The 26,936-nt window shown below is 41.1% G+C and overlaps 1 protein-coding gene across 3 annotated transcripts in view; it reads left to right on the top strand.

Moving 5' to 3' along the window:
• The window catches only part of C9 (complement C9), a 39,528-nt gene that overhangs the window by 6,243 nt on the left and 6,349 nt on the right, over window positions 1–26,936 (top strand). For all 3 annotated transcript variants that reach the window (XM_041631343.1, XM_041631344.1, XM_041631342.1), the window contains exons 2-9: window positions 3,740–3,839; window positions 4,470–4,614; window positions 4,865–5,012; window positions 13,081–13,219; window positions 17,571–17,846; window positions 20,919–21,159; window positions 22,808–22,957; window positions 24,327–24,505. In XM_041631343.1, the coding sequence (XP_041487277.1) occupies window positions 3,740–3,839; window positions 4,470–4,614; window positions 4,865–5,012; window positions 13,081–13,219; window positions 17,571–17,846; window positions 20,919–21,159; window positions 22,808–22,957; window positions 24,327–24,505 (1,378 nt within the window). The remainder of the gene's footprint in view (window positions 1–3,739; window positions 3,840–4,469; window positions 4,615–4,864; window positions 5,013–13,080; window positions 13,220–17,570; window positions 17,847–20,918; window positions 21,160–22,807; window positions 22,958–24,326; window positions 24,506–26,936) is intronic.

The following is a 26,936-nucleotide window of genomic DNA, read 5'->3' as shown; positions in this document are numbered from 1 at the left end:
AGCTTCCGGCTGGGTATCAGCTAGACTTCTCCATGTTGTAAAACACAAGTTTGTAGGCAATAAGGTCTTACTGCCAAGTCGTGGAGAGTCACCAAGAGCATTGGCTACAACCTAGAATGTTTTAGAGGTTCTAGGAGACCCTATTGGCCAACAACAACTCAAAATATATAATCCATTTTAAGTACTGACTACTTTTATTTGGTGGTATATGATATTTAGTTGAGGCCTTGTCTCCCTATTATAGGGTAAGTCCACTTGCATTTTTTGATATGTGTATATATTTTAGGAAGCTTCTGCAGTAGTGGGTTTCCATATGATTTTTTTCCAAAAGACTTTAGTGTTAATTATTGTCTCACTCTTTCATGTTTAGAGCTTGTGGTGTGGATGAAATCTCCTTCAGATCTTGGGTTTCTCCTACCTCTCTTTCTTTATTCTCAATGAACAATTCTTCTTTAAGATGTCACATGATTGGAATGATTCCACTAAAAAACATAGGATAACCTCCCATGCAGCATGTCTGCAAAGTCTCTTTTGCCATGTAAATAATATTCAAAGAGTTCAAGGATTTTAAACATCTCTGGGAGTCATTCTCTACACTGTATTGAAAGATTTGAGCCTTGTCACACAAGTAGTCTCTCTAACTATTGGAGAGTTTACAGAAGGGGCAGGGTCACATTAACTTTGCTTTTCTAAAAGATCCCTCTGGATGCCATATGTAAACTAAGTGAGAAAGAAATTACCAGAGTCAGCTAGAAGAGATGTTATAATAGTGCAAACCAGAAGAACATCTGGAAGATATTAGGAGGTAAGGACGGATTGGAAAATCATTTACAAGACTGCCAACAACAGGTTTCAGTGCTCGATTAGATGTTAGAAATGAGGTGGGGGGGAATAGAGAATGAGACACGTACCACCAAGTCTCTGGCTAGGATAACACATAAATAAAAGAGCGGCTTTGAAAGAAAAGGAAAATAATAAATTCCTTTGGGGAAACATTGAGGTCAATGGGCCATGAGGATGTCCAAGTACAGATGTAGAGTTGAGAATTGGATGTGAAAGTTTAAACTTCAAGAGAGATGTCTGGACAGCACATTTATCTGTCTGGGTATCGTTAGCACACACGTGGAAACCATGGATCTGGAGAAAGTATAGGAAAAGAGGGAAAGTAAGAGAGGATAGGAGGGGAGGGGTAGGGGAAGGAGAGGGGAGGGGAGGGGTAGGGGTAGGAGAGGGAAGAGGAGGGGAGGGGCAGGGGAAAGGAGAGGGAAGAGGAGGGAAAGGGAGGGGAGAAAAGAGGAGTAGAGGGAAGGGGAGGGGCAGGGGAGAGGAGGAGAGGGAAGGGAGGTGAGAAAGGAGGGGAAGAGAGGAAAGGGGAAGGAGAGGAAAGAGAAAAGGAAGGAAGGAAAGGGGAGGAGAGGGAAGAGGAGAGGAAGGGAGGGGAGAGGAGAATCTAATGACAGCACCTTAATAAATAAATAACACTTGATGAACTACAGAGGAGAGGAGAGTCGTTAAAAATAGCAGAGAAAAGATATTAACAAAAAGAAGTCTAGTGTTGTTCAACCTAATAAAAGGGATGTCTATACCATCTCCTTCATGAGATTGTGGAAATTACAGAAAAAAAAGAGGAAAGAATGTAGAAGTAAGAGGATGGGGGGCTATACAGCAAAAATAAGTTCTTTAGACCTGACATGAACTCACTGCAGCTGTGATTACCTGCACAAACAAGACTGGATACACCGTATGGATGTACAACATACACAGCCAGTAGCTAAGTGCTATGTAGCCAGTGTTCCAGAAAACAACCTCCCACCCACACTTGTGAAAGCAACTGTAATTAAACTGAATGGGTCCCACACAAGAGAAGAGATGAAAGCACAGAAGGAGGGTCAGCTGTTGAGAGTGGGGATGAGAGAGGAGAATGGAGCTTCATGGACAGCTATGAAACTGTCAAGAAGTTAAACAGAGGACAAAGGGAAATGCCAAATACGAGCAGTCAATTGCAGTAGATGGTAAGGGGAAGCCAAAAAGATTACTGCTGAGGGGAAGTGATGGAACCACATGACAGTCATTGCTGAGCAAGGGCACCGTTCATGGGAATAGAGAGTTAGAAACTGGTTGGGAGGTAAGGGGCTAGATCAGAGAGTGGGGTACTTTTTCAGGAAGTTTGCAGGGAAAAAATGAAAAGCATGGAAGAATTTGAAAAGGCTCAAGGAGCACGGATGGCTGAAGGAGATGAGACTACGTGGGGAAGAGAGAGACATAATGGCATTTATTGCAATGTTTTTAAAAATGTGTTGTCATGAAGGGCAAGGGAGAGATGAGAGGGCTGGCGAAAGAAAAGGCTGGAGTAGTGGAGAGGGAGGCTTACCTATTCATTCATTGGCTCATTTAATATTCTGTATTACAGTTGGAGGGAGATAATTACGAAAAGGAGTTTAAAGTGGAATTGACACTCAGCTGATCAACTTCAAATTGGAACTGAGCTCTAGAACATTCTTGTGAAGGGATTGACTCTACCTGGGCTTCTTCCTGGTATGAGAGTTTTGATAGAAGGACAGCTGCCAAAGTAGGAAAGCAGAGGTAAAACATCTGTAGGATCTGCTTGTTGGATAGTTTCTTCCTTCTTTTACTTTGTCTCTTATTATTTAATGAGTTAAGTACCCAAGGCAAGGATGTGATAAGAAGAGACCCAATGGTAAACCAAATGGGAAAACAGTTCCAAACTAGAGTGGCCGAGAACTAAGGCTGAGTACTGTGCCTAGGGATGGAAGGGGAAGCTGTAAATGCTAAGACACATGATACTGAAACTCAAAAAGAGCATGAATAAGTCTCGAAGTGGGCTGTAAAGCAGGAAAGCATCTATTTTCAAACATTAAGCATGAAATTCTGGGGACAGAGGCTGATTTATGAAGTGTTTGCTATAGGAGTGGCTGGACTGGCTGGCTTAACTTTGCATGAGAGCCAGGCAACTCCAGGTTTTGCCAGCCTCACAGAGGGATAAATGAGATTCACAAAGAAAGTGAAACAAGATTTTCAGCTCCAACGAGTCCTTTACGTACTTGAAAAAAGGCGAGTCAGGGTCGAACATCTGTTAGGAGACCTTGACGATTGTCCTTGTTACCACCATTATTACTGTTACTGTTGATAAGTTAGAACTGGACAAGAGAATGGATTAAAAATACAAGACGCCATGTGCTCAAGTGTCATGGGAGACACAGTAAGGAATCCAGAGTGTCCTGGGGAGATGGGTGAGCTGGTAAAGGAGACATGTGCATGAAGATCTGAGTGCAGATCTGCTGACACTACTTACAACCAGTCATAGTGGGATGTGTCTGTAAGTCAAGTGGGTGGAGGAGGGATGGAAACAAATGGATTGTTAGAGTTGGCAGGTTACCCAGTCCAGCTACATCGATGACTTCAGATCCACTGAGAGATCCTATCTCAAAAACTAACGGAGAATGACTGAGGAAGGCATCTGAAGAGCTCTTGCCTTAACTACATGCACACACATGTGCATATGCACATACACACAGACACATGCAAAACATGTATATACACACACATACATACTCATACATGTTTGATAGAGAATGTGTGCATGTGTGTGTGTGTTGAATAAACACTATGACTTAGAAAGGAAAAAGTAGTAAATATATGAATTTGGTTTCACAAGGCTCCTGGGAAAGAGGTGTACAGAATGGCATTTTAAATTAATACCTTTTAATCTTCATCATAGGGAAGAGTCGACACACAGAGAAGACTCTCTGTCACCGATAGACTGCAGAATGAGCCCCTGGAGTGAATGGTCACTGTGTGATCCTTGCCTCAAACAAAAGGTAAGTATTTGCATCCATCCATCCAAGTTCTTCAGATGAAAGCTGGCATCTTCGGGGAAATGGATAGGAAGCAGGGACCCCCAGGAACAAATCCCAACCCAGAAAGAGGTAATCATTGAAATGAATGTGGCTGATCTGACCAGGAGACCTGCCTGGTGAACAGCAGACTGGGTAAGTGTTTATGGTATTTCATGTGTTTAAGAGACTCCATAACCTAAAAGGCCAAGTACTCTTGTTAAGTGATAGCAGTGGTGGTTTCTTTCGCTTCTCTCTTATAATCATGAACCTATTAGGTGTGGGGTCTACAGTGATGGAGATGTTGCTTTATTCCAGCAGTGCCCAACCTGTGGGTCTCGACCCCTTTGGGGGCTGAATGACTCTTTCACAGGAGAGTTGACTAAGACCATCTGAAAAGACAGATATTTACATTATGATTCAGAAGAGTAGCAAAATTACAGTTAGGAGGTAGCAACGGAAGTAATTTTATAATGGGGGGTCACCACAAGAGGATGAACTGTATCAAAGGACCGCAGCATTGGAAGGGTTGAGAATGAAGACCTTAAATCACAATCCACCTTCGCGTTAGGAAATAGAATATTTTTAGCTGTTCTTTTGTTTGATTGTTTGCAGTTTCGTTCAAGAAGCATTGTAGCCTTTGGACAGTTTAAGGGGAAGAGCTGTGTTGATGCTTTGGGTGATCGGCTACCCTGTGAACCCACTGAGGAGTGTCCGGAGGAACAGATCAACTGTGGGAATGATTTCCAGTGTGGAACAGGTGATCTGAGAGTCCAGTGGTTCCCTGCGGGCTTCTGTGTGCACTAGTGAGCAAAGAAAAATAAACACATTTTCATAAGTAGACATTTCCATGTCTAATGGCTCCCAATAAAGGCTAGCTATGTAGTCTATAGAAAGAGTTCAACTGTATCCATCATTCACTTCCAATGTCAAAGTGCCCCTAGTGACTTCAGCAAATGAAAACATTTAGCATTACACACATGACGTAAGAGTCCTGATTTTGACTACAGGCAGGTGCATAAAGAGGCGACTTCTGTGTAACGGTGACAATGACTGTGGAGATTATTCAGATGAGGATGACTGTGACAGAGATCCACGCCCCCCTTGCCGTGACCGAGTGGTAGAAGAATCTGAACTGGGACGAACAGCAGGCTATGGGTTTGTATTTCATGTACTTCTGTTGAACCTGTCCAGGTGAGAAATGACTGGAAATGGCCTCTAACTCTTTCACAACAAAGGCTATACAGAAGGACTTTTACAAATGGCACCGTTGATGCAAACCTTGGTCTGTATTCATTTGAGGACCCCAGAGTATTTAGCTGGTATGTAGGGATATCACCCAGCTTCAGTAGGAGTCTGTCAAATGAGTTTCACTCTCAGTCAGTAAGAGACAGAGCATCTCGTGTACAAATGTCAGGAAGACCACAGGAAGACTGACATGACCACATTTCGAATTAAATGATCCATAGCAGGTATGGCAGGTGCATTAAAACGTCTGAGTTCCCAACATGGTTACCTTTCATTGTAATGTTTCTTGAACTGATAACTAATTATAAATTCTGAAAAGGTTCAAGCATTCTGGAGTTGGGCTGGAAGAAACGATATCAAAAGACTAGGTGATGATGCCAGAGGGTAATAGGGTTTGGGGTCCCACTGTAGAGAGTTGATAGGTGATGCATTTTCCACACAAAATGTAGGGGCCCTGGGCTGTGAGTGCTAAAGGAAGTCTAGGAGTTTCGAACTCAGGACTATATAGAGAGGAGAGAATTCTGCAGACATCTGTGCTCCAGGCATCGGAAGAGGATGACAGATCTGAGGTCCCGATAGATCCCATTCCAGTTGCAAGGCAATCCAGGGACATTGTTTGCATAACTGTCTTGAGCTGGACCATTTTGTCCCTAACAGAGATGCCGTTGTTCTCACTTCTTGCTGTGCACTAACAGGAGTACATGATTCTATTCACCATCTATCATGGGATGGGTTTCTTTATCCGGATGATTTCATTCTTCACTCAAAATAGATACTCAATAAATACTTGGTGGGTAGATAAACAGGTGAATTGTTAAACAAGTAAATGCCCCATTCATAGGTACCTTCTGAAACCCTGGTTAATATCCAATAAGATAGAAACTAGGTCCCTAGGATGAAACTCAGGGACAGAAATCCAGAATTGGAGAGAAGAAAAAAGATGGCAGAGATGGGAAGAACAATGCTGACAGAGGAACTAGAGTGACAGACTTTCTTGGATTTGGTGACTCCCCTACGGGAGACATTTAGGAATGTCTGAAGAGCATTTGAATCGTCAGTACTGCAGAGGACAGCACTGGCGGGTGCTACGGACACCGTTAGAGGTGAGCAGTGGTCACGCTGAGCATCCTGCTACCCACAGCCTGCTTTGTCAGTGGAACTGAGACAGAAGGCCCTACCCTGAGGACTAATTCCTTCATACTGGATATGGCTGGAAGTAAAGATGCCTTTTCTCTGAGGTCAGAGGAAACATCCATTTAGTGAACATAAGTACAAAATTCTAGGATACCAAGAGTCACGCATGAGATAAATGTTTCACACAGCATTTATTCACTTCATAAAATCTTACTCAAATGGCTTTCAAATATTACCCACAGTGCCTTTGGCCCTTAGCTTAAAAGCTGTGTTTGTGATTCAAACGGACTGTCTTAGGCCAAGAATCTCAGTAAATGGTAGTTAACAGTATAGGGTTGTCCAAAACCCTTCTAACCAGATTGCTATGGATTCAAATTATCCTAAACCTCTTCTGCATCTTTCCTCAGGGGAAAGAAGTTTTATCTCTAATCTCAATGAAAGAACTTGAAACAGCAATCACATATGTTATTTATTCTCACTCAGTGCAGATTTATAGTTTGTCTTACGGGAAAAAAATACAGAAATGTTGGCCTACTTAACTGAAAAAAAAACAATCATTCATAATCTATTGGTTTCCTTTGTTCAGGGAAAAGAAAAAAATTAACATAGCATTTGCCGGCAAGTTTCCTAAGGAGGCATCCTAGAGAATTGGCAAAGAAGTCTTAGGGCCTCACACTTTATTTCAGTCAGGAGTGGTGTTGGGGAGCATGAGCATGGCTGAGCAGGGGGCCCAGCTATGGGAAATATTAGCTGCAGACATGGAAAATGAGGTGGGTCCTGACAGAATCAGTCCATCGTCAGGTTTTATTGAATTCCCTACTATTAGGAGCAAAGACCCAATTTAGTCTTTCTAAAACTACTACTGTCCTTTGCATAATACCTTGAATTTTTCAGAATCCCTTTATATATTCCATCGTACAGATTGTCATAATGACCCCGTGACTTTGTCAGGGATGCTACCATATTCATTTTGTAAATAAGAACTAAGTGAAATAATTTAAGCCCTTTGGTGAGTGTTTCAGTGAACTAAACCCAAGTTTCTCTGTGTCACATAAAACCATATTTTCTCCACCACACCACTTCACCCTTCTCCTTTACACCATATTTACCCAAGCCCTTCTCCATACCGCTTTAAAGACCCAAAGTCAACGCCTTGTCTGGAAACAAAACTAAACTTGCAAAATGAATAGTCCGTGGGTCAATGAGATGGCTCACTTGCCACTGAGTCTGACATTCTAAGTTTGATCCCTGAGACTCAATTTCTCGAGGTGGTTCTCTGACTTCCACACTTGCCCCATGACACCTGCATCCCCCCCCCCACCTGCTAAACAAATAAATGTAATGAAAAACAAAATGTCTTAAGCAGCTATTTATTATAATGTCTATAATTCTAACACTTGGGAGGCAAAGAGAGGAAAATCATTCAAGAACAGCTTTGACTGCACAGGCAGGCTCTCTCTCTCTACATATAAATATATTACATATTATATAACACAGTGTATGTGTATATTAAATATTATATGATATATGTTTATATATATTAGAATACATTGATTAGCAAATCAATCATTTATATCTAGAAGCTTTAAGATGTTTTGTTATATGATTATAAACCTCAATTCTAGGACATTTGGATACTTATAAAAATCCTTCATTATTCTCACAGAGCTTTGAACTATATGTGAAATAAAGGTCATGGAGGTTGTATCAGTCATGTTTCTGTTGTGATGATAAAATACCAAGACCAAGGTAACTTGCAGGAGGAAGAGTTTTATTTGGGTTTACAGTTTCAGACACAGAGGAGCCTGTTGTGACCCAAGGACACAGCATCAGGCAGGCATGGTGGGAGGAGCAGGAAGCCAAGAGAAACAGGGAGGGAACTAGAAATAGTATAAAGCTATATACCCTCAAAGCCTGACCACAGTGCCGTATTTCCTCCAGAAAGGCCACACCTCCTAAACCTTCCCAAGTAGCATCACCCAGTAGAGATCAAGTGTTCAAATACCTGAGCTTGTCAAGGAGACAACCACAGGGATGGAAAAGCCAGTCGGAGCAGTATGGTTAGGAACTGCTTCTCCACACTTCAGTCGGGGAAACCACAATAGACCCAGTCTACTGCTTTCTTACCCAGACTCTATGTGGGCAAGCCACGGGAACTTGACGTCATGAATTCATCTTTATCCACTTGAAGGACTCTCTCATCTAAGTCGCTACTCTGGCAGAATTCCATTGTATTACAAACGCTTCAGACTTCTGTCCTGTAGGCATCTGAGATCCTCCACAAATGTTCCGGGAAGGCCTCCAGCCCATCTTGCATTCATTGAAAAGGCGCAAATCAAAGCCAGCTGTAAATGATGTACAATATGTAAGGAATGACTTCTTTGTGATCTAAGCGGAGCTCCACCTCTGTGAAGGGAGCTTTCCTGTCAGCTCACCTAGTGAATTAGAGCTGCCTGTGCTTCTGGGGCAGCTGTGGAAGCAGGCATCCCGAAACACTGCCAAAGAACACGCTTTTCTTAACATTTCCCAGGTGACGACTTTTCTACTTATGAGCACTTTTCATGTTCCTTGGCAGAAAAATATTGGCTCATTTTAGAGCAGACTGGCTGTCTCTGTAGGAGTGGAGTCAAGTCAAAGGTTTTTGAAACATTTCTCCCTTAGTGGTGCTTTAGACTTCATTGGCTTCCATAACTTTCCAGATAGGTCCAGCCAGCTGGTCAATGGGCTGTTCTGTGAAACAATACCCTTTAAACTAGGCTATGCATAGCAAAGGGCATCCAGGACCCTTCCAGGAGAGTGGCAAGTAAGCTGCAAGGTAACAGTTTCCTCAACTATTAAAATTATGGAACTGGTCTAACAACAAGACTCAACCTCCATATGTACTTGTTTTTCATGAAATTGATTAGTACGATGACACAGCTGCTTCTTCCTTTCTTGAATCTCAAGACAGGAACTTACTATGTAACGGAGAACTGCAGGTCTGTGCCACCACATCAAGGTGTGCGTGGTGCTGGGGACTGAGCCTAGGACTTCGTGCGTGTGAGGCAAACACCCTACCAGCTGTGATGCGTGCCGTCAAAACTCTAGCAGTTTTTTTCACACCTATCATCTGCCTTCCACAAGCCAAAGCCCTCTCATCCACCTCACTAATACTACATGGTAGAAAACTCAAGATCTAATTCCAGGTCTTAGGGCTCAACTAGATTCTAATGCCTTTGAAATAAAATGGTCTCCAGTTTTTAAAAATTTTAATCAATAATCAGCAAATGGACTGTAAAATAATTTTTTTACAAAAGGCTATTAGGTGTGCAATCTTTTTAGTATGTAAAACCAAAGAATTGAATGGTGTTACTATTGTAATGAATTAGGTAAAATGCTGTGGCTCCCCAGTGGCTGCAGCAACAGAAATGCTGCAGGTCCCAGAGCAGTAGCAGTGGCCACGTAGCAGCAGGCAGGGGCAGGGGGTCCTGAGAGCAGCCAGTCCCAGGCAGGGACGGTGCAGTTCCCCAAGTGGCTGCAGTGAGCCATGAGGGGCAGCAAGTCCCATGAGGAGAGACAGACAGATGGGTGTGCCACAAGACCATACCGCTCGTCTCCAAAGGTGACTGGCCCCAGGCAGAGAGTCATGTGGCAGGCAAAAGACAGAGACATGGATAGGTATACCATGCAGAGTGAGGTTGGATATTTATTTAGTGGGTTATAGAAGGGAAGGGGGAGAAGGAGAAGAGAGAGAGAGAGAGAAAGAGAGAGAGAGAGAGAGAGAGAGAGAGAGAGAGAGAGAGAAGGGAGAGACAGAAGCTGCCTCTTCAAGAAAAGAAGAGACTCAGGCTACAAGCAGTAAGGAATATCTGCCTGCCTCAGTGGACAGGGGAGGGAGTGGGCATGGCTTGTCTCTTAAAGGGATAGGACAGATCATTACAACTATAACAAAATATCTTCTACTTTTACCTACTTATTCATGTGAGTGATTTTTCCTCATTTATATCGATAAACTGGGAAGTGAAAGTGAAGGATTACTGGTGATGAGCCCTGTATCTTAGGAGCACAAAGCAGCATTTATCCACAGATATAGAAATTTATCTATTTGAAAAGAAGTCCAATCCATTGCACTGGGATTGTATTGCTTTCCAATACAATTTTTACTTGGTTTTGTAATGACTTAAAAAAAATGTCATGCTTATATATACCACTTACAATGAGCTTCAATACTTAAACTTTATGGTCAAGGAACATGTAATACTTAAAACATTCAATGAATATATTTTGATACAACAAATCATGAAAAGGTGATCAATAAGATTATTCAATATAAATTATATTGGATCTTATATTAAGTCAAAATTCTGTGGGAGAACCATATGCACCTTCACTATGTCATTAATCTATATTAGATTTATTTTTCCATATAAAACAGTAATTATGTTTTTATTAAGTATCCATAGCCTGATGGGAAGTTATACCTTTTGCAACTATTTAGGCTTAAGATGAAAAATATTTGGTGCCTCACTAAAGTGTTTACAAAGGCATAGCCAAATGCCTTTAGAAGGTACACAGGTAAGACCAATCTTCCCGAAGCGTGCCACATGTGGGATCTTGCCATTCCTCCTGAGCTTCCAGCACCTCCCAGTTTACACACTCACCAAAGCCCAAACCAAGCCTTCTATTTTTCAACTCCTTTTATGATCTCCCCATGATGATCACGTCCTTGTGCAACACAAACCATATACTGCATTTATTTATATTACTTGTTTGACACAATATATTCTTTCCAAACTAATTTTTTAAATAGATAATTATATTCTGATCCTCCCTACTTCCAAGGAAACTTCGTGGGAGCCAATTGTGTTTTAACTGTCTTCATTTTGCCTTCTGTTTATTATAAGCACATAGATGTGGTAATTAGTCTTCCAGAGGTTACTCATTAGACAGGAAAGGGAGTTCCACCATTCACTGAAGGAGTCTATTTAATGAAGGTGCATAGCGAGACAAGGTTCACTGTCCCTTAACATGTAGCTGAACTTCTGTTCAGAAACAAAGACATTATCTGTTCTTTCCACTGCCGCATGACTTCAAGGTGGATGAATTGCATCCAACCCTCAGTGAAATGAAGTCAAGAAGCGATTCCTCGCAAGACTGGGCTTGACAGGCATCACTGCTTTTGAGCTGTAACGGCTAGCTAGGGTGGCACTGCTTTCCAGGGTGGTTTGGTGAAATGCTGGCGCTGCAGGGGCAGCAGAGCTAAAGAGGAGCAGCCGCCGCTATCAGAAGCCCTTCTCAAGGTGACTGCACAAATGAAGGAAAGCAAAGAGAAACACACGAGGCCTCTTTATGTCCAGAGGCTTCCCACCACAACATGCCACAGGCTGAAACAACTTGTGAGGTGGTTGACCATAGAGCCTCACAGGATGCCCTGTGGGGGGGGGGGGGAGGACTGTAGATGCAGGGATGGGTGAGGCAACAGAACAAAACAAGTCATAAAATGTTAAAGAAAGTTAAGCAGTTACAATGTCTGGGCATTTGTTCCTGGGACTTATTTGAGCCCGCCACTCTTACTTTCGGCTCTGTATTGGAACATCAGAGCCTTAGCATTTGCGGGGAAAGGTCTTTTGAACAGATTAGGCAGTGAGTTAATTTCATCTGTAGCTCAACCTTTACAAATAAGTTCCCCATTTGTTCTTCCATTACAGAGCCCCAATGTGGCTTTCTTGGTAGCTTCGTATTAAGTTAAAACGTGCCATAATTTTGAAGTTGTTTTAACCCAACTGTTGGTCATATTCTTGGTTTTATTCTTTTGTTTTTTTTTTTTTTTAATCAGCAATGGGCTCATGGTAAGTCCTCTCCTCTCTGACAAACTGCTCTTTAAAGCAATATACACATTTATAATCCCGCTAATTGGAGTTAGGTATGTGCTCTAGAACAATGGATAAAGTTTTGTTTGGGGAGTTATAGGTGTGTGGAAGAAATTTCCACCTTGGCATCCCGGGCTCAGAGCCATCGATTGTACGTACTGCCCACAGAGCAATGCCTGTGCTCCTCAAACTGGCAAAGGTGAACTTGACAAAGAGCTAACAGTTTCTTGTGCCGATGCTGTCTTTAAGCCTAGAAATCAGACTTAACTTTTGTTAAAAGTTTGTTAAAAACTTTTGTTTAAAGTTAAAAACAGATAAAAGATATTTCTGTCTGTGAATTAAAGCTTGCCAAATAAAAATATTTTTTTCTGAGTGGGTGGTGTATAGAACTTTTGAGAATACCTTACTTGGGTGCCGAATTTTTTTTTTAATGTTCTTCTTGGAAAGTCTAACAGGAATAATATATTCCTGGGGAAGAGGTGGAATTCTTGACAAGCAGGGAGACAGCTGGAGGAAGGTTTAAGTTGAAAGAGAATTGGGAGAAAGAGAAAGAGCCCCAATGTTGATCCACAGATGAAAGATTACATGTATATATTATACTGCCCCCCTGGGATGTTCTGCTCTCAAATAATTTAAATCGTTGGTGCTATAGCATTTGGCATTTAGTTTGCTCAGGAATGTGAGGTAAGAGGTGCAGCCTTAGAGCTAAGACTCCAGGAGCCAGAGAGTCCCATGCGGCCTACTTTACTGCCTTTCTTTCCTGTGCTCTAACAGTGCCCTATGTGCCAAAGAGTTTACAAGCCCCCCCTAAGGCATGCGTTCTGCCAAGACACTGCGCTAAAGTGAACGGCCCCGACCCCTGTTCCTGATTAAACGGCATGCATGTTGGTTGACAACGGCATGTATCGAAGCTGTCCCGCTCTCCCCGCTGCAGAAGGCTGCCTTGCATTAACAACGATATTCACCCCATATGACCCCATTCTTCTTCTTCTCAGGATCAATATCTTAGGTATGGATCCCCTGAACACACCGTTTGACAATGAGTTCTACAACGGACTCTGTGACCGGGTACGGGATGGAAACACTTTGACATACTATCGCAAACCATGGAACGTTGCTTTTCTGGCCTATGAAGTAAGTCGCCATGAAGGAAAACGTACTGTTTTGTTTTGGTTGGGGAAAAGTGCCTTGAAATATTTAATAGTAGGTTTGGTGAAAATTTCAATACAGTAAGAATTTAAAGTGAGCGATGGGTTCACTTAAAGAAGAGTATATCTTAGACGGCTTCAGAGACACACAGTAGCCTTTCATTTAGCCTGACTACATACACCCAAGGGTAAAGATTTGGTAGAATATCTATATTCTATAGACGCACCCAGAGTTCTGAAATGACTAAAAACAAAATTAGAGCAGATTTTATGTGTGATCAAAATGATCAAACTGCTTCCATGTCAACTGTTCCTTGAACTAGTCCTTTCAGTGAAGAAATCCCATTGTGCCCTCTTCATTCCATTTCTGCAAAGTTCTTTTTGCTGATGTTACTCCCACCAGACTAAAAGACATACAGACTTTTAAAAAAATTACAACTGGTATTGTTTGAAAAGCAACATCATCATAAATAAATCCCTACCTATTTTCAGCATGAAACCATTCTGTTTGCCTGTAGAGGTTAAGGATTCCTATCTGGACCAGATGGGCGCTTCGTTCACAGATGATCCAATTGTCATATTTCTTGCTACTGTAAAGCTAAAACAAAGTCACCAAATTCCCACAGTTCTGAGGTACATTTGGAGGTCATGGTCCTTCTCCATAGTGTCATGTTTGCCTCATTTAAGAACAAAATTTTGTGAGTACGAGTCAACAGTCTATCCGAAAGTACTTTTCTGAGCTTGTAAGATGGTTCAACTGGTAGAAACACTTGCCATCATGCCTGGATATCTGAGGTTGATACTCAGGGCCGACATCGTGGAAGAAGGAAACAGATTCCCCCAAGTCGTTATCTGACTTCTCCACAAGCACCATGGCACACAGTGCCTACCACATACACACACACACAATGTAAATGATTTTTTTTTGAGTTGGACTCTTACTATATAGACTTGTCCAGAATAGCACACACTATGTAGACCAGGCTGGCCTCAAACTCACAGAGATCTATCTGTGTCTGCCTCTAAGGTATTGTGATTAAATGACAGTAAAAAATTTAAGTCCTTTTCTAAGTGGAATATAGAAAACACGGCACCTTAAACCATTAATGATGGGTGAAAGTTGTTTGGCATATTGTCTTCTTTTGTTTTCAATTCTCCCATCTTCACTTTATGAAGTCTTTGCTACTGTGGTAGGTCCTGAGAGTGAAATCCATGAGATGTCCTTCATGGGCTCATGTGTTTGGATACTTGATGTCCAGATGGTGCTACTGTTTGGAGAAATTAGATAGCCTTTATGGCCTGGAGCCTGACTGGAGGATGTGCTCACTAGGGGAGATCTTTGAAAATCTACCCCAACCCTCGTTCCAGTCTGAATGTCTCTGCCTCTGCCTTCTCAGGAGGAACAGGCTTCCTGCTGAGGCTTCTGCTGCTACAGTCAGAGCTGTGCCCATTACTGGGCACTATTCACTGTTATGTGCCAGCTGTAGCCATAATATACCCATCACAATCTCAGACATGATGAGACAAAATCAGCCTTTCCCCTCTTATGTTTGGGGAAATATGTTTCCCCTCACATATTTTGACCACGGTGATTAAGCAACAATTAATGTAACCTCTGTGACCAGCCCTGCAGTGCCTGTGTAAAGGTGAAACTTGTAAGGGTTGACCCTTGAACGGTAAGGGTCACACCCTGGATTAAACATCAGCCTACCTCAGGAGAGTAACCACACTGGTTCCCCTTGCCCCAGCTCTAGAAAGACATAAGGCTCAACATTTTAGTATGTTTTACACTTTGGGAGATAGGCGTAGTTTTTGCCCTGTGCATTACTTACACCCCTGGGATATTTGGAACACTAAGCCATAATCAAACACATTAAGCGTTCTGTTGCAAAACTAATCTATGTTCACACAATGTGGAATAAATGAAATCTATAAATCACTGTTTATTAGTGTGGGTGGGATTAGTGCCTCCAAATGAGTTTTTTCCATGAAGCTTATAAAAAAGCAGGCAGGAATGTAGACTTGAGTTCTTATTTGGTACCAATCAGGGAAGAGAGGTGTATGAGTTGAGTCCTCGCTAAGTCCCCATGCCTCCTTGGCACTATGACTGCTGGTGGTGACCTTGGACAAACCTGTTATGGGCTTGGAAAACAAGTTGCCAAGCTTGTCTTATCATAATGAATAAGCATAAATTCTTGTGAGTGGAAATCTCTATTTTAACGCACAAAGCTTTTCCTCCGTTTCAAATGCTCAGGAAAATAAATCATCCATCACATGTTCTGTATCAGTACAAAGCCTGAGTTAAGTATACTTTCTTATTGCCCGTTATCAGCCGCACGTTCGGAGGGGTTACTCACAGACTGATGCCTGATGAATGAATTTTTGTTACATTGTATTTATTTATTGTGAGTGGTGGTGTACGCAAAACTGTGGGTTTCATATGGAATTCAGAGGACAACTTCCAGGGGTCAATTGTCTGTTTCCACCATGTGGGTCCCAGGGATGGAACACAAGTCATTAGCCTTGGCAGCAAACACCATTACCCACTGGGTTGTTTGGGTTACTCATTGGCAATAAATTATTGCCATTTGCTATTTGAAAAAGTAATGCTGACCTGTTATGACATCTTGGTCTTATCCCTCTCCCCTCACTGGATGCATCTTATCTCAAATGTGCTGTGGTTTAAAACCCATCCTTCATGGGTGGGAACCCTACCTTAGCCTGAAGCTATGAGGTCTTTAGTAAAGTATTTCTCATATGACTCAGCATCCTCATGTAGAAAACAGAAATAGCCAAGTAGTGGTGACGCTCGCCTTTAATCACTTTAAGCACTCGGGAGGCAGAGGCAGGCGGATCTCTGTGAGTTCGAGGCCAGCCTGGTCTACAAGAGCTAGTTCCAGGATAGCCAGCGCTGTTACACAGAGAAACCCTGTCTTGAAAAAACAACAACAACAAAAAAAAAAACAAAAACCAACAACACAGAAATGATATTGCACATCTCATTGCTATACAGGGATATAAATTTGGAAATCCCTCCCAGGGTTATTAGCACATAGCAAACACTCAATGAACCCTTGTTACTACTTATTTTTAAAGCATAATTAGTGAAAAACTTAGCCAAAGTTCAGAACTTCATTAGTGATATTACGTTATAGACTGGCAATGCGCTGCGACCTCTTTTATAACTCAGAGGGAGTGCGAGAACATCTGAGGCCCATGGAAATGAAGGTGAAAACGGATTATACTTACAGCACGGGTCCTTTTCAACCTGCTGCTCCTTGCCTCTCTCTTTGTTGCTGAAATCAATGCTTTGTTAGCCTGAGTCAGGTTTTGTGGGTGCATTGTACTGTTTAAACCTGGGTCTCTGTGAACACATAAGATTTAGGAGATTAACCGTGGATGACAAAGAGCCCTCCAGCTGTAACTATCCCTTTCATCCCAGAACCACTGGTATTTCAACCAAAAAAAAAAATATGGCTTTATTCTACCTGTGACCTGAAACTCTGAGTAAAATGGAATCTAAAACTAACCAAGTAATTCTTTTCACGGAGGATCCATCAAGGAACCCTGGTACTCAGGTTGGTGCTGCCTTTGTGGAGAAGGCCCCATGCTTCCCCTGGAGCAACAGAAGTGTTTCCACAGGGTCAGTACTCAGAAGGGAACACATATGGTCCAAGAGGAGCCAGACTAGGTCATAAGAGGCTGGCCCCAAACTTGGCAGTGTGGTAAACATCATTCATATTATGCTGATTTTGAAACATGAAACATGCAAGATTGAGGGCAGTCATGAGGAGCTACTGAGGCTAGGCACTGTGCCCTGCAAGGAGGCCCTCGTAGGCTGTGGATGAAGCTATAAAGGGGAAACCTTGTTCGCAAAAGAGACCCCAGGACGTTTGAAGTTTTGGAACCATAGGACACTGGCTATGGAAAGCTGCAGATGTCGGATGGATAGGGCCTAAACCTAGGAGAGGAGCTGTATGTGCTGCTGACAGTGCGACTTGGGGGGTAGGCCTGCTAAAGCCATTCGGACCCCAGATTATATTAAAACCCCAGATGTTGGATATGGAAGTTTAGGCATTGCTACTTTTTCTTGCTGAGGTTTCTAGAAGGTGTTCAGGAGACAATTAAATGTGATTGTTTTATGTTCCAGTTCATTTATTCTGTGCCATTAGATGTCAGAGGACTATGCCTTGATTTTTGTCTCTATTCGAACACAGAAATTTAACCCCAGCACCCTTCACCTAGAGAAGTCGCTTCCTCGCTCTGCTGTTTTTCGAATTGCTGTCTGATTCCCATTTGTTTTTAACAGCTCCTTTATTATTATCATACACTTTTAGACGAAGGCTGATAAAAATTTCATAAGTGAGAATTACGAAGAGGAGGTTTATATAATCAGAGACTTCTTACGAGACACGACCTTGAATGTTAATGCAAATTTGGCTCTAAAGTTTAAAATCACTGAAGTGCCTATGAAAGTCGAAGGAGTTGATTCAGTTTTCTCGGACAAAAACTCTTCAAAGCCGGAGAAAAAGAAGGACAATTCAATTGGTTTTGAGTTTACCCATTCCAAGGTGGAAAAGTTTCAACGAATATCAAAGTATTTTTCAAAGTCGGTAAGAACTGGGATAATTTATATAGAGACTATGATTAGAACTTATTTCAAACTGACCAAGCTCTTTGTAAGGTAATAGGAAATGACAGTAAAACTTAGGAAATCTTCACAGAGATTTCTGCAACAGGCAGCAAACTGCAGAGGTCAAAGAACTCTCAGATGCTGGGCAGTAGTCGGTGAGTCGGACCCTGGGCATTAGCTGGCAGAAAGTGTTCTAAGGGTGGAGAGTGTGCCGTTTGACTGAGACCTAAGTGTCAGAGCATCCCGCTTACAAATGGCCATGACTGTTCATACAATGAAGAATTCAGTTGGAGGATTTTTCCTTCTCTACCACATGGCCTCTCAGAATGTTGTCTATGTGCTTTTTATAGAGCCTGTCTCCAAAGCAAAGGTGCTGTGCTCTTGTACATGTTGCACATGAGATTAGTCTGCCTATTTTGGAATCATACTTTTAGGCTGAGACTTTAAATATATGTGCGTGTGTGTGTGCGTGTGTGTGCGTGTGTGTGTGTGTGTTTACACTTAAGCCAGATTCCAACGTTCACATCATCACCGACAGAATAAATATAAAAATGTTTTCAGCATCGGTGTGATGCCGATCAGAGGCTTACTCTTCCTTTTCTGACATCATCATTACCTGCTTAGATGCTTCAACTGCATTCATAACAATAACCGCTCACTCTCCATATTTATATGTGCTCAGTTATTCAATTAGTTTCTGTTGAGAAGATGACGAGAGAGCAAATATGTAAAGGAGTCTCACCAAACAGCTGAATTAGCGAGACAGTATCTGGAAGAAGGGCTATTAAAGTTGGGGCTCAGAGGCAGGAAGAGTCTGACGACATGGTTGTGTCACATGGAGCTGGAAGGAGAACGGATTTGGGAGGGATTTGAATCCCACAGAACCTCAGTGATCACCGCTAAAGGATAGATTTTCTCTCCGTAACAGGGATTTGGTTTCAATTCTTGACATTCATTGTCAAATCAAAAATGGCCACTCTGGGTACTCTGTTGGGAAAAGGTTGGGTGTGTGAAGAACAAGTGTAAAAATAAAGTTTAAAAGCCTACGTAAGAATCCAGATGGGACATGGTTACATTTCAGAAAGGATAGTTTCCATCAAATCTGATTCTCATGCTTGGAGTCTAAGCTATTGAAGGGTGCGGTTGCTGATGGAGAACCTTTCAAGCAAAGCAAGGCAAAAGGAAGACAGGGTTAGGTTCTAGTTAGATGAAGTGTGAGAGTCTGTTAAGTGCTCAGTTGAAAGTTCCAGGTAATAAATGGGAGCTAGGAGTCTGGAGTTTGGGAAGGAGATCTGGGTTCAAGATAGAATTTTAAAACGTTTTGATATCCAGATGATGCCTAAAAATCATAGGACTTTGTGGGATGAGCACACGATTAACATACATTTTATAAGTGCAAGAATAAGTGTTAAATTTGGGAAACTTTAATATAAAGAAAACTGCAAAAGGAGAAACCCACAGAGAAAACCAGAGAGCACGTAGTACGATGTTCTTGGACCTTGTTGCTCCGTGTGGTCTCTGGACCAGCAGCACCTATATCGATGGGAAGATAGCCCATCAATTCCACCGAGACTTGCTAAGTCAGAACTACATGTTAACAAGACCCCAGGGGTAATCTGTTCATCTTCTTTAGCTTGAGAAGCTCCACTCTCCAGCACCAGACTCGAAACTCTTCTGAACAGAGAACAATTAACTGTGCCAAATATGCTAATGAGTCAACAAAGAGGAGGGTGACCACTGGCCTTAGGATGATGAAGGTCATCAGAAACTTTGGCCAGAAAGGTTTTGTTCTTGTGAGAGCAGCAGAACAGCTGTATTAGATCTAAGGAAATGGGGATCTAGCTCAGGAAGGGTGTCTGCATAGCAGGCTCTGAGTCATTTACAGCACACTCCTTCCCCTCCAAGAAAAAAGATAGATTACAGAGAAACTAGGAAAAGAAGACTTGGAAATAGAATGTCTATTTAAAAAAGTTTTTCATGCAATGCTGTGTCTAATGAGGGCTAGGAAATGGGTAGCAACTGGTAGGGCTCACAAGGTCAGAAGAATCATTTTTGTTGTCTTAAGACGAAAGAAAGAATAGCCAGTTTAGATAGTAATTATCTAAGACCTACCTTTGAAATCGGTTGAGCCAAAAATTATCACATCTATTTTACTCCAAATCCCAAGATGCACTTCTGGTTTTGGCAGTACTGAGAAAGAAATCCTGTTCCATTTTGCTCATCTCTGAGAATTAGTAGTATGTGGGTCAGAAGATGAAGAACTCATTATGGTTTGTGATGTATGAAGTGAGTTCCTGTAAGATTCTTGTCAATAGAGTTCTGGCACTCACCACTGAGGGCTCAGAAGCCACTCCAACATATAGAGAGCACACACCTTCAAGCATAGAACCTAGGTCTTCAAACAAGATGTAGAACGTTCTACCACCCCAAGAAAATTCCAACATGTCCTTCACAGTCAGTTCCCTACTGAGTGAGAAGCAGTCACTGACCAGATGTCTCCTATGGCCGCTTAGTTTTGTCTGTGGCTGTGAGGGGGATTGTGCAGTGTGCACTACTTTGTGAAGGACTTCTTTCAATCACCATGTGTTTGAGATTACTTGTGAAATGGGTCAGTAGTTTGTTTCTTTTGACTGATGGCTCCAAACCCCTTGGTGTGGATGCGACACTAAGATGCTCAGCAACTTCTTTGTCAATGGATGTTTGAGCTTTTTCCTGTTTGAAGCTATGCTGCTGAATGCTGCTGAGAAATCCTGGAACAAATCCTTCGGTAAGCACTTAAAGGTGGCATTATTGTTTAGGAAGGCAGATGAGTGTTTCGTTTTATGAGAAACTACCAGGTACGTCGTTAAAGTGTCTGACTGAGCATATCTGAGAGCTTCAGTTGCCAAACGTTATCAACAACAACAGCTTATGTCTATCCATTCTGATGTGGTCTGCTGTAGAGGTCACTGCTAAAATATCATTCCCTTTGAGTATTCTAGGTTTTACGATTTTGTTTTAATGACAGTGATAAACGTCATATTTCTCTTTTTCTGCTGCTTTCTCAACAAAGGGAAAGGTATTCCTACATGTGAAAGGAAAGGTTCACGTGGGTAGATTTGTGATGAGAAATCGGGATATTGTGCTGACCAAAATTTTCCTGGATGACCTAAATGCTTTGCCAACCTTCTATGAAAAAGGAGAGTATTTTGGATTTTTGGAAACCTATGGCACTCACTACAGTAGCTCTGGGTCTCTGGGAGGACTCTATGAACTGATATATGTCTTGGATAAAGCTTCCATGAAAGATCAAGGTAATACCTGGAAATACAATTCTAGTTACAAATGTGATTCTGATTGAATATTACTACTTTCATTGCCCCTTTTGAGCAAACTCTTAGAATGAAATAATCTAATAATCCATTCCTTTGAGAGATTCTGCTCTGACCTTTGACATCTAACTGTCTATCAAGTGGCTCATTGATTTCCACTTTGAATAGGCTCACTTGCTCCCAAAGTACCCAACACTATTACTGAGAAATTCACCAAATCATACTATAATGGAATGGCTATCAATAGGAATACAGCTTCCAAGGAAACTTTAGTTAAGATGTGGAAGAAGGTATAAGAAACAATGTATATAACCTATCTCTTAATCCTTGGACTTGCTCAATTTATGTATGATGACTGTCTTTAACATAGTCTTCAGTGTCGGTGGAAACAAATTGTTATAAATGTTGTCTTTGAGAGGAAGAAAGAACCATTACTATTGTACAATTATGTGTTAAAATAAGGTTTAAAAGTTAGTTTGCCTTTTATGGTGATCATTATAATCTTATGAGGGTAGTTTAGTTGAGGCCATGTTGAGTAAGACTGTTATGCTAAAAACTATGGGAAAAGGGTAATATGGTACTTCATCCATGCATCCCCTATAGTTGGGAGATGCCTTGGACCTAAAGGTTCATCTAATCCTCTCAAGAATAGAGTAGAACAGTCCAGTACAGCAATATATGCCTGTAATCCCAGCTACTTAGGAGGCTAACATAAGAGGCTTGCTAAGGACTAGGAGTTTGAGGCCAGTTTGGGTATCACAGAAAGCCTCTGTTTCATTAAAATAAAAAGAATAAAGTAAACTCAAAATGACTGTGTTAACAAATCATAACAATTGCAGGTCATGGAGTCACTATACAATAATGTAAGTGTAAGATAGATAGATAGATAGATAGATAGATAGATAGATAGATCTTTTTGTTTTCTATTTTTATTTATTATTTGTTTTCTATTTGTTTTATTATCTATTTAATTTATTTTATATATTATTTATTATAGAGTTATTTTTCTATATGATATTTACATATTTTACATATATAAAAAGACAATAGATAACAAACTACAGACTTCACAGAATTTATGGCTATAACTGCTTGGGTAGGCATATACTAACCACAGTGAGTTAACTTCCAAGATTGTTATTTGTGAGCTAAAAAGAAGTTCAAATATATATTCAAATCATATGTCCAAAACAATTGGGTATTGTTCTGTAATTCTGTAGACTCAACTGAAACTGAGTGATCCCTCAAAAGGTTAATGTGAGGATTGAATTATTTAACTCATATAGAATGTTCAGAATAATGCCATGCATGTAATTACCATTCAATGCATGTTGGACATTGCTCTCTTCCTTGGGCATTCCAAAGGACTTTCCTATAACCACCTTGATTGACCTAAATCCTTTTCAAACAGGTGGTAAAGTTAATACATCCTCTGTTACTAAGTTGGTAGCCAAGTGAAAGGATGCTACTAGATATCAATAAAAAGACATTGGAGGAAAGACATGATGTTACTATTGAGTAAATAATGGCCAGAAACATAGGTATATTTGTCACAAAATAGTAAAGTTTGAATTCATTTCTGATGTTGATAGACCATTTCAAATAATTTGCATATGAATCTCTAACGCAGGTGTTGAAGTGAATGATGTAAAGAAGTGTCTTGGGTTTAAAGTGGATGCATCCTTAAATACCCCTCTACATACCTTCTTTGATGAAGCTAGCACCAAAGCAACTGTTAACACAAATGGTTGCACAATAATAGGAGGAGGTGGTTTAAGAGGTAAGTATGGACTGGTTGGTTAGACTGGGAAAGGCAGAGCCAATAGCCAAGAGCATTGCCTCCCATAATCAGCACTCTATCATCTTCCGGGAGAAAACCTGGAATCCCTTAAGAACTATTTAGCTCCTTCCTAATCACTATGAGCACAAGTAGCCCCCAGACACATATCTGTCCGAGTCGGGACTGTGAAAGGGAGGCACAATGCTCACGGGCTGTGTATCTTTCGCAATGACAGAAAACCAGTCACTGGCAGCAAAGTGTCTTGAAGACAAGTTTCCTTTTCTCCTAAATTTTCACAAGGCCTTGCATGGGCTAATGTGGGACCTTGTGTCCATTACAAAGAACAAGACCTAAGTCACTTTCCCAGATCGACATCCGCTTGGCTTGATTGGTTAGCCTTTCCTTAGCCCTCAACCAGCGCAGTGCCTTGCAAACATAAAAACAGGCTGCAGACATCACATCTAATCAGAAATCCTTGAAATTACTTTTATTTAAAAATTGTATTAAACTTTTTATTTGAAACCCAAAACATTTCTGATTCACCTCTAAAGAGCCAACTGGTGGTGAAGGAACTATCGAAGGGAGATCTGGATATTGTTTAAAGTCTGTCTACTTGTGGATGTGATTGGGACCAACAAAGGGACAAAGCACTGGAGTTGGCATCTTGCAACATTAGGTTAATTGCGTGACCTTACACTAGCCTTTCTACCACATCTTTCCAGATTTCTCCTTTGTACAAATGACGAAGGCTAAGCAAAAGCATCTTGGGATAGCTTTAAAACCCCATGACTCTAAATGTTTTAGAAATTTTTAAAGTGGTTCAGTTTAGAGAGGAACAGAGAAAGTGGAATAGGATATGGGATGGGAACAAGTTTACTTTTATCTCAGTCCTTTTTAGATATGTTTAATATTTCCATAATAAGAAGATAATTTAAAGCATACTATACACAATATAAATAAATATGAATGAAGTTTGAAAGTTTATCTTCATTCATATTTATACAAATATATAAATATTTGTATATTTTATATATTCGTCATTTGTACAAATATATAAAATACATCCAAAGTCACATTAATTTCCCTATATATACTTGTATTTATATGATGAGCTATAAGTTATCAATCTACCTGGATCGAGTGTACAACCATTGTTTTTCAAAACGAAGATGGTTGAAATCTATATATTGACTGCTGAGAAAAATTCCCCTCTTAGACTATGGAGATAAGATTTATGTGCATCACATATACACGGGAGTTCAGCAGACACATTGAGCTGTCCTAGAGAGACATAATACACATTCGTCAAGGGAAGTGACCACCAAGATGCAAATGCCTCTTTCTTCAAGTCTTCCTTGTTTTGTTCCAGTAAATCTCACCAGTGACAGCATCATACACGGTGTCATTGCAAACATAAGAGGAGGAGCAGGGAAGCATGCAGTTCTCCTGAAAGAAAAGCTTCACAGAGGAGACAAGATACTCGAAGCAAGCGATGTTGCCAACTGGGCCTCGTCCTTGATTGATGCTCCTGCACTCATTAATCAAAAAGTAAGGACTGCTTCTGCCTTTAGAAGACAGAGATGGCACTATTCAAATGCCCGCACATGATTTCCTTGGATAAAAGAATTGCAGAGAAGAAATAGTGTAATGTCAGACAACCTAAGAGGAACTCCTGGGACTGCCTGTCACTCACTAGGTGTGGGACATTTCTGATTTTACAACACTAAATTCTGCAGATCTCCATGTGGTTTTGAAGGCTTATTAAGATTGTTCGTATAGAGTGTATAGTACGGGTTGGCCCAAAGTAGTCGTTAAGAATGGATGGTTCTCTTCTGTTGGCCTTTGGCTCACCTTGTCTTCTCTGGGTATCACACAGCAGGAGACCCTCATCTCAGAGTCATTGTGGAAAGGATATTCATATGTCAAACATTAAAACAAGATGAGTAATTCTTGTGATCGGAGAATTAACGCCCTCCCATCCTCTTTCTCATTGTCCAGATGGGCTGTAACTCCTGAACTTATTTTTGTTTTTTGTTTTGTTTTGTTTTGTTTTTCAAAACAGAGTGTCTCAGTAGCTATGGAGCCAATCCTGGAACTCACTCTGTAAACAAGGCTGGTCTCGACCTCACAGAGATCTGCCTGCCTCAGCCTCCCAAGTGCTGGGATTAAAGGCATGTACTTCCAGCACCTGGCCTAACTCCTGAGCTTTAATGATCCTTCTGCTTTAACCTTTTGAGTAGCTGGAATTTTCTGATTTTTTTGTTTTGATGTTTTGTCTGGTTCTGTTCCATGAGCCTGGGTCTAACTCTGTAGCCTGGCGTAGGCTTGAACTCTCAGCAATCCTTCTGCATTAGTCTCCCAACTGCTGGGGATATAGATGGGAATCTGTCTCTCTCTTGCATAACGGTGATAATAACGTCCACTCCAGGAAACCCTGAGAGTCTGTAGTCTCCTGCTTACTCTTAAAGGGGAGGCAATATTTTCCAATTGTAAAGATGTAAACACCGTGGCCATTCGGCTGCGTCTTTTGATTTACTAAAATATGTATGTGTTATTCACTACTTCTTGTTTTCCTGGCACTATTGAAAAATAGTTTTGCTTGCCTTTATAGCTTTCCACTTTCTGTGCGTGCCTTATTGTTTCTTTTCTCCAGTTAAATTTATCTTTGTTCACAATGTCAGTTTTATTACATTTTAGAAAGGCTGACATTTTTTATAGTAGTAGTTTTCAGAGAATTTTACTTCCTCACTTTATTTTATTGTCTTTAAAGGGTTCATTAGAGCTACCCAAACTATCTCTCTAATGTGAAGGAAGAACCCAGAAATTGAAAATTGCAACCAGTTCTGCATGTTGGCTGTAGAAATAAAGCCTTTAACATATGTGCATACATAACTTTATATAAAGTGTGGGAGCCCAGACTGTAACTCTAGCTGCTGGGAGGCCAAGGTAAGAAGATCTCAAGGTCAAGGCCTGCCTGGGCAACTTAGAGGAACTCTGGCTCAAAATTGAAACTGGAAGTGGAGGAAAGGGAGGAGGAAAGAAAGAAGGGGGAAGGGAAGGAGGCAGAGGAGGAGAAAAGAAGGAAGGAAGGAAGGAAGGAAGGAAAGACAAAGACAGATATCATATATATAGTTCAGTGGTAGAGCACTTGCTTAGCTTATATTAATTCCTGGGTTCAACTCCCAGAACAGCAACAACAGCAACTTATAAATTAAAGGTGTTTTTCCCCAAATTAGACAAAATAGAAATGAAAAAAAAAACTGGCTTGTATAAGAAAATAAAAAGCAAAGGAAGCCTATTTGTTAAATATAAATTTTATTTAAATCCATTATTATGGACTCAGTAAATAAAATCTGCGACAGAGGATTTTCAATAAGGGAAGAATGGAAGATGAAGGCAGAGGACATCTAAGCTACCTTGTTCTCTCAGCCCTGTAAACTAAGCTCAGTTTGTCCTGTACAAAGGGATCCAAGACTAGTCTCTGGGAGGTTGTAAACAGTGAGGCATGCTTCAGAGCTGGCGTTTTATATCTGGGGAATAAAGTCTCTGCTACAAAGTCCCAACTGTGTTCACTAGAATATTCGACGACTTTCATCAGCCCAGTCAGCACGGTGCTCTGGGTTCAGTATGTGGTGAATCCTGCTTACTGTTCAGATCATTAGCTCAGGAAGATTCTGCCCCCTCTAGTTGTCTGTTTCGTCCTTCACAAACTGAAAGCCTAGTTCATCCACATCAATGTCCCGTCCAAGGAAATGGCAGCTGCACTGTCCCAAGGACCACTTTGTAAATGTATCTTCTTACAGAGAATATTTTGAAAGGGAGAAATGGTTATTTTTTTTTAAATCGACTTTCCCTGCCTGTTTAAATCCCTAAAGAGAAGTGTGATACAGTTAAGTTTAACCTTGTAGCCTAGTGTGGCAACACCTACCTGTGATCCTATCTATTTAGGGTGATGATGTAGGAGCGTGGCAAGTTTAAG

The sequence above is a fragment of the Microtus oregoni genome, unplaced genomic scaffold (genome assembly GCF_018167655.1).
Source record: "Microtus oregoni isolate MIOR12 unplaced genomic scaffold, Mior012 000036F_ref0000092, whole genome shotgun sequence".
Classification (NCBI taxonomy): Eukaryota; Metazoa; Chordata; class Mammalia; order Rodentia; family Cricetidae; genus Microtus; species Microtus oregoni.
The sequence above is the reverse complement of the archived record's forward strand: the minus strand, read 5'-3'. Positions and strand labels throughout refer to the sequence as shown.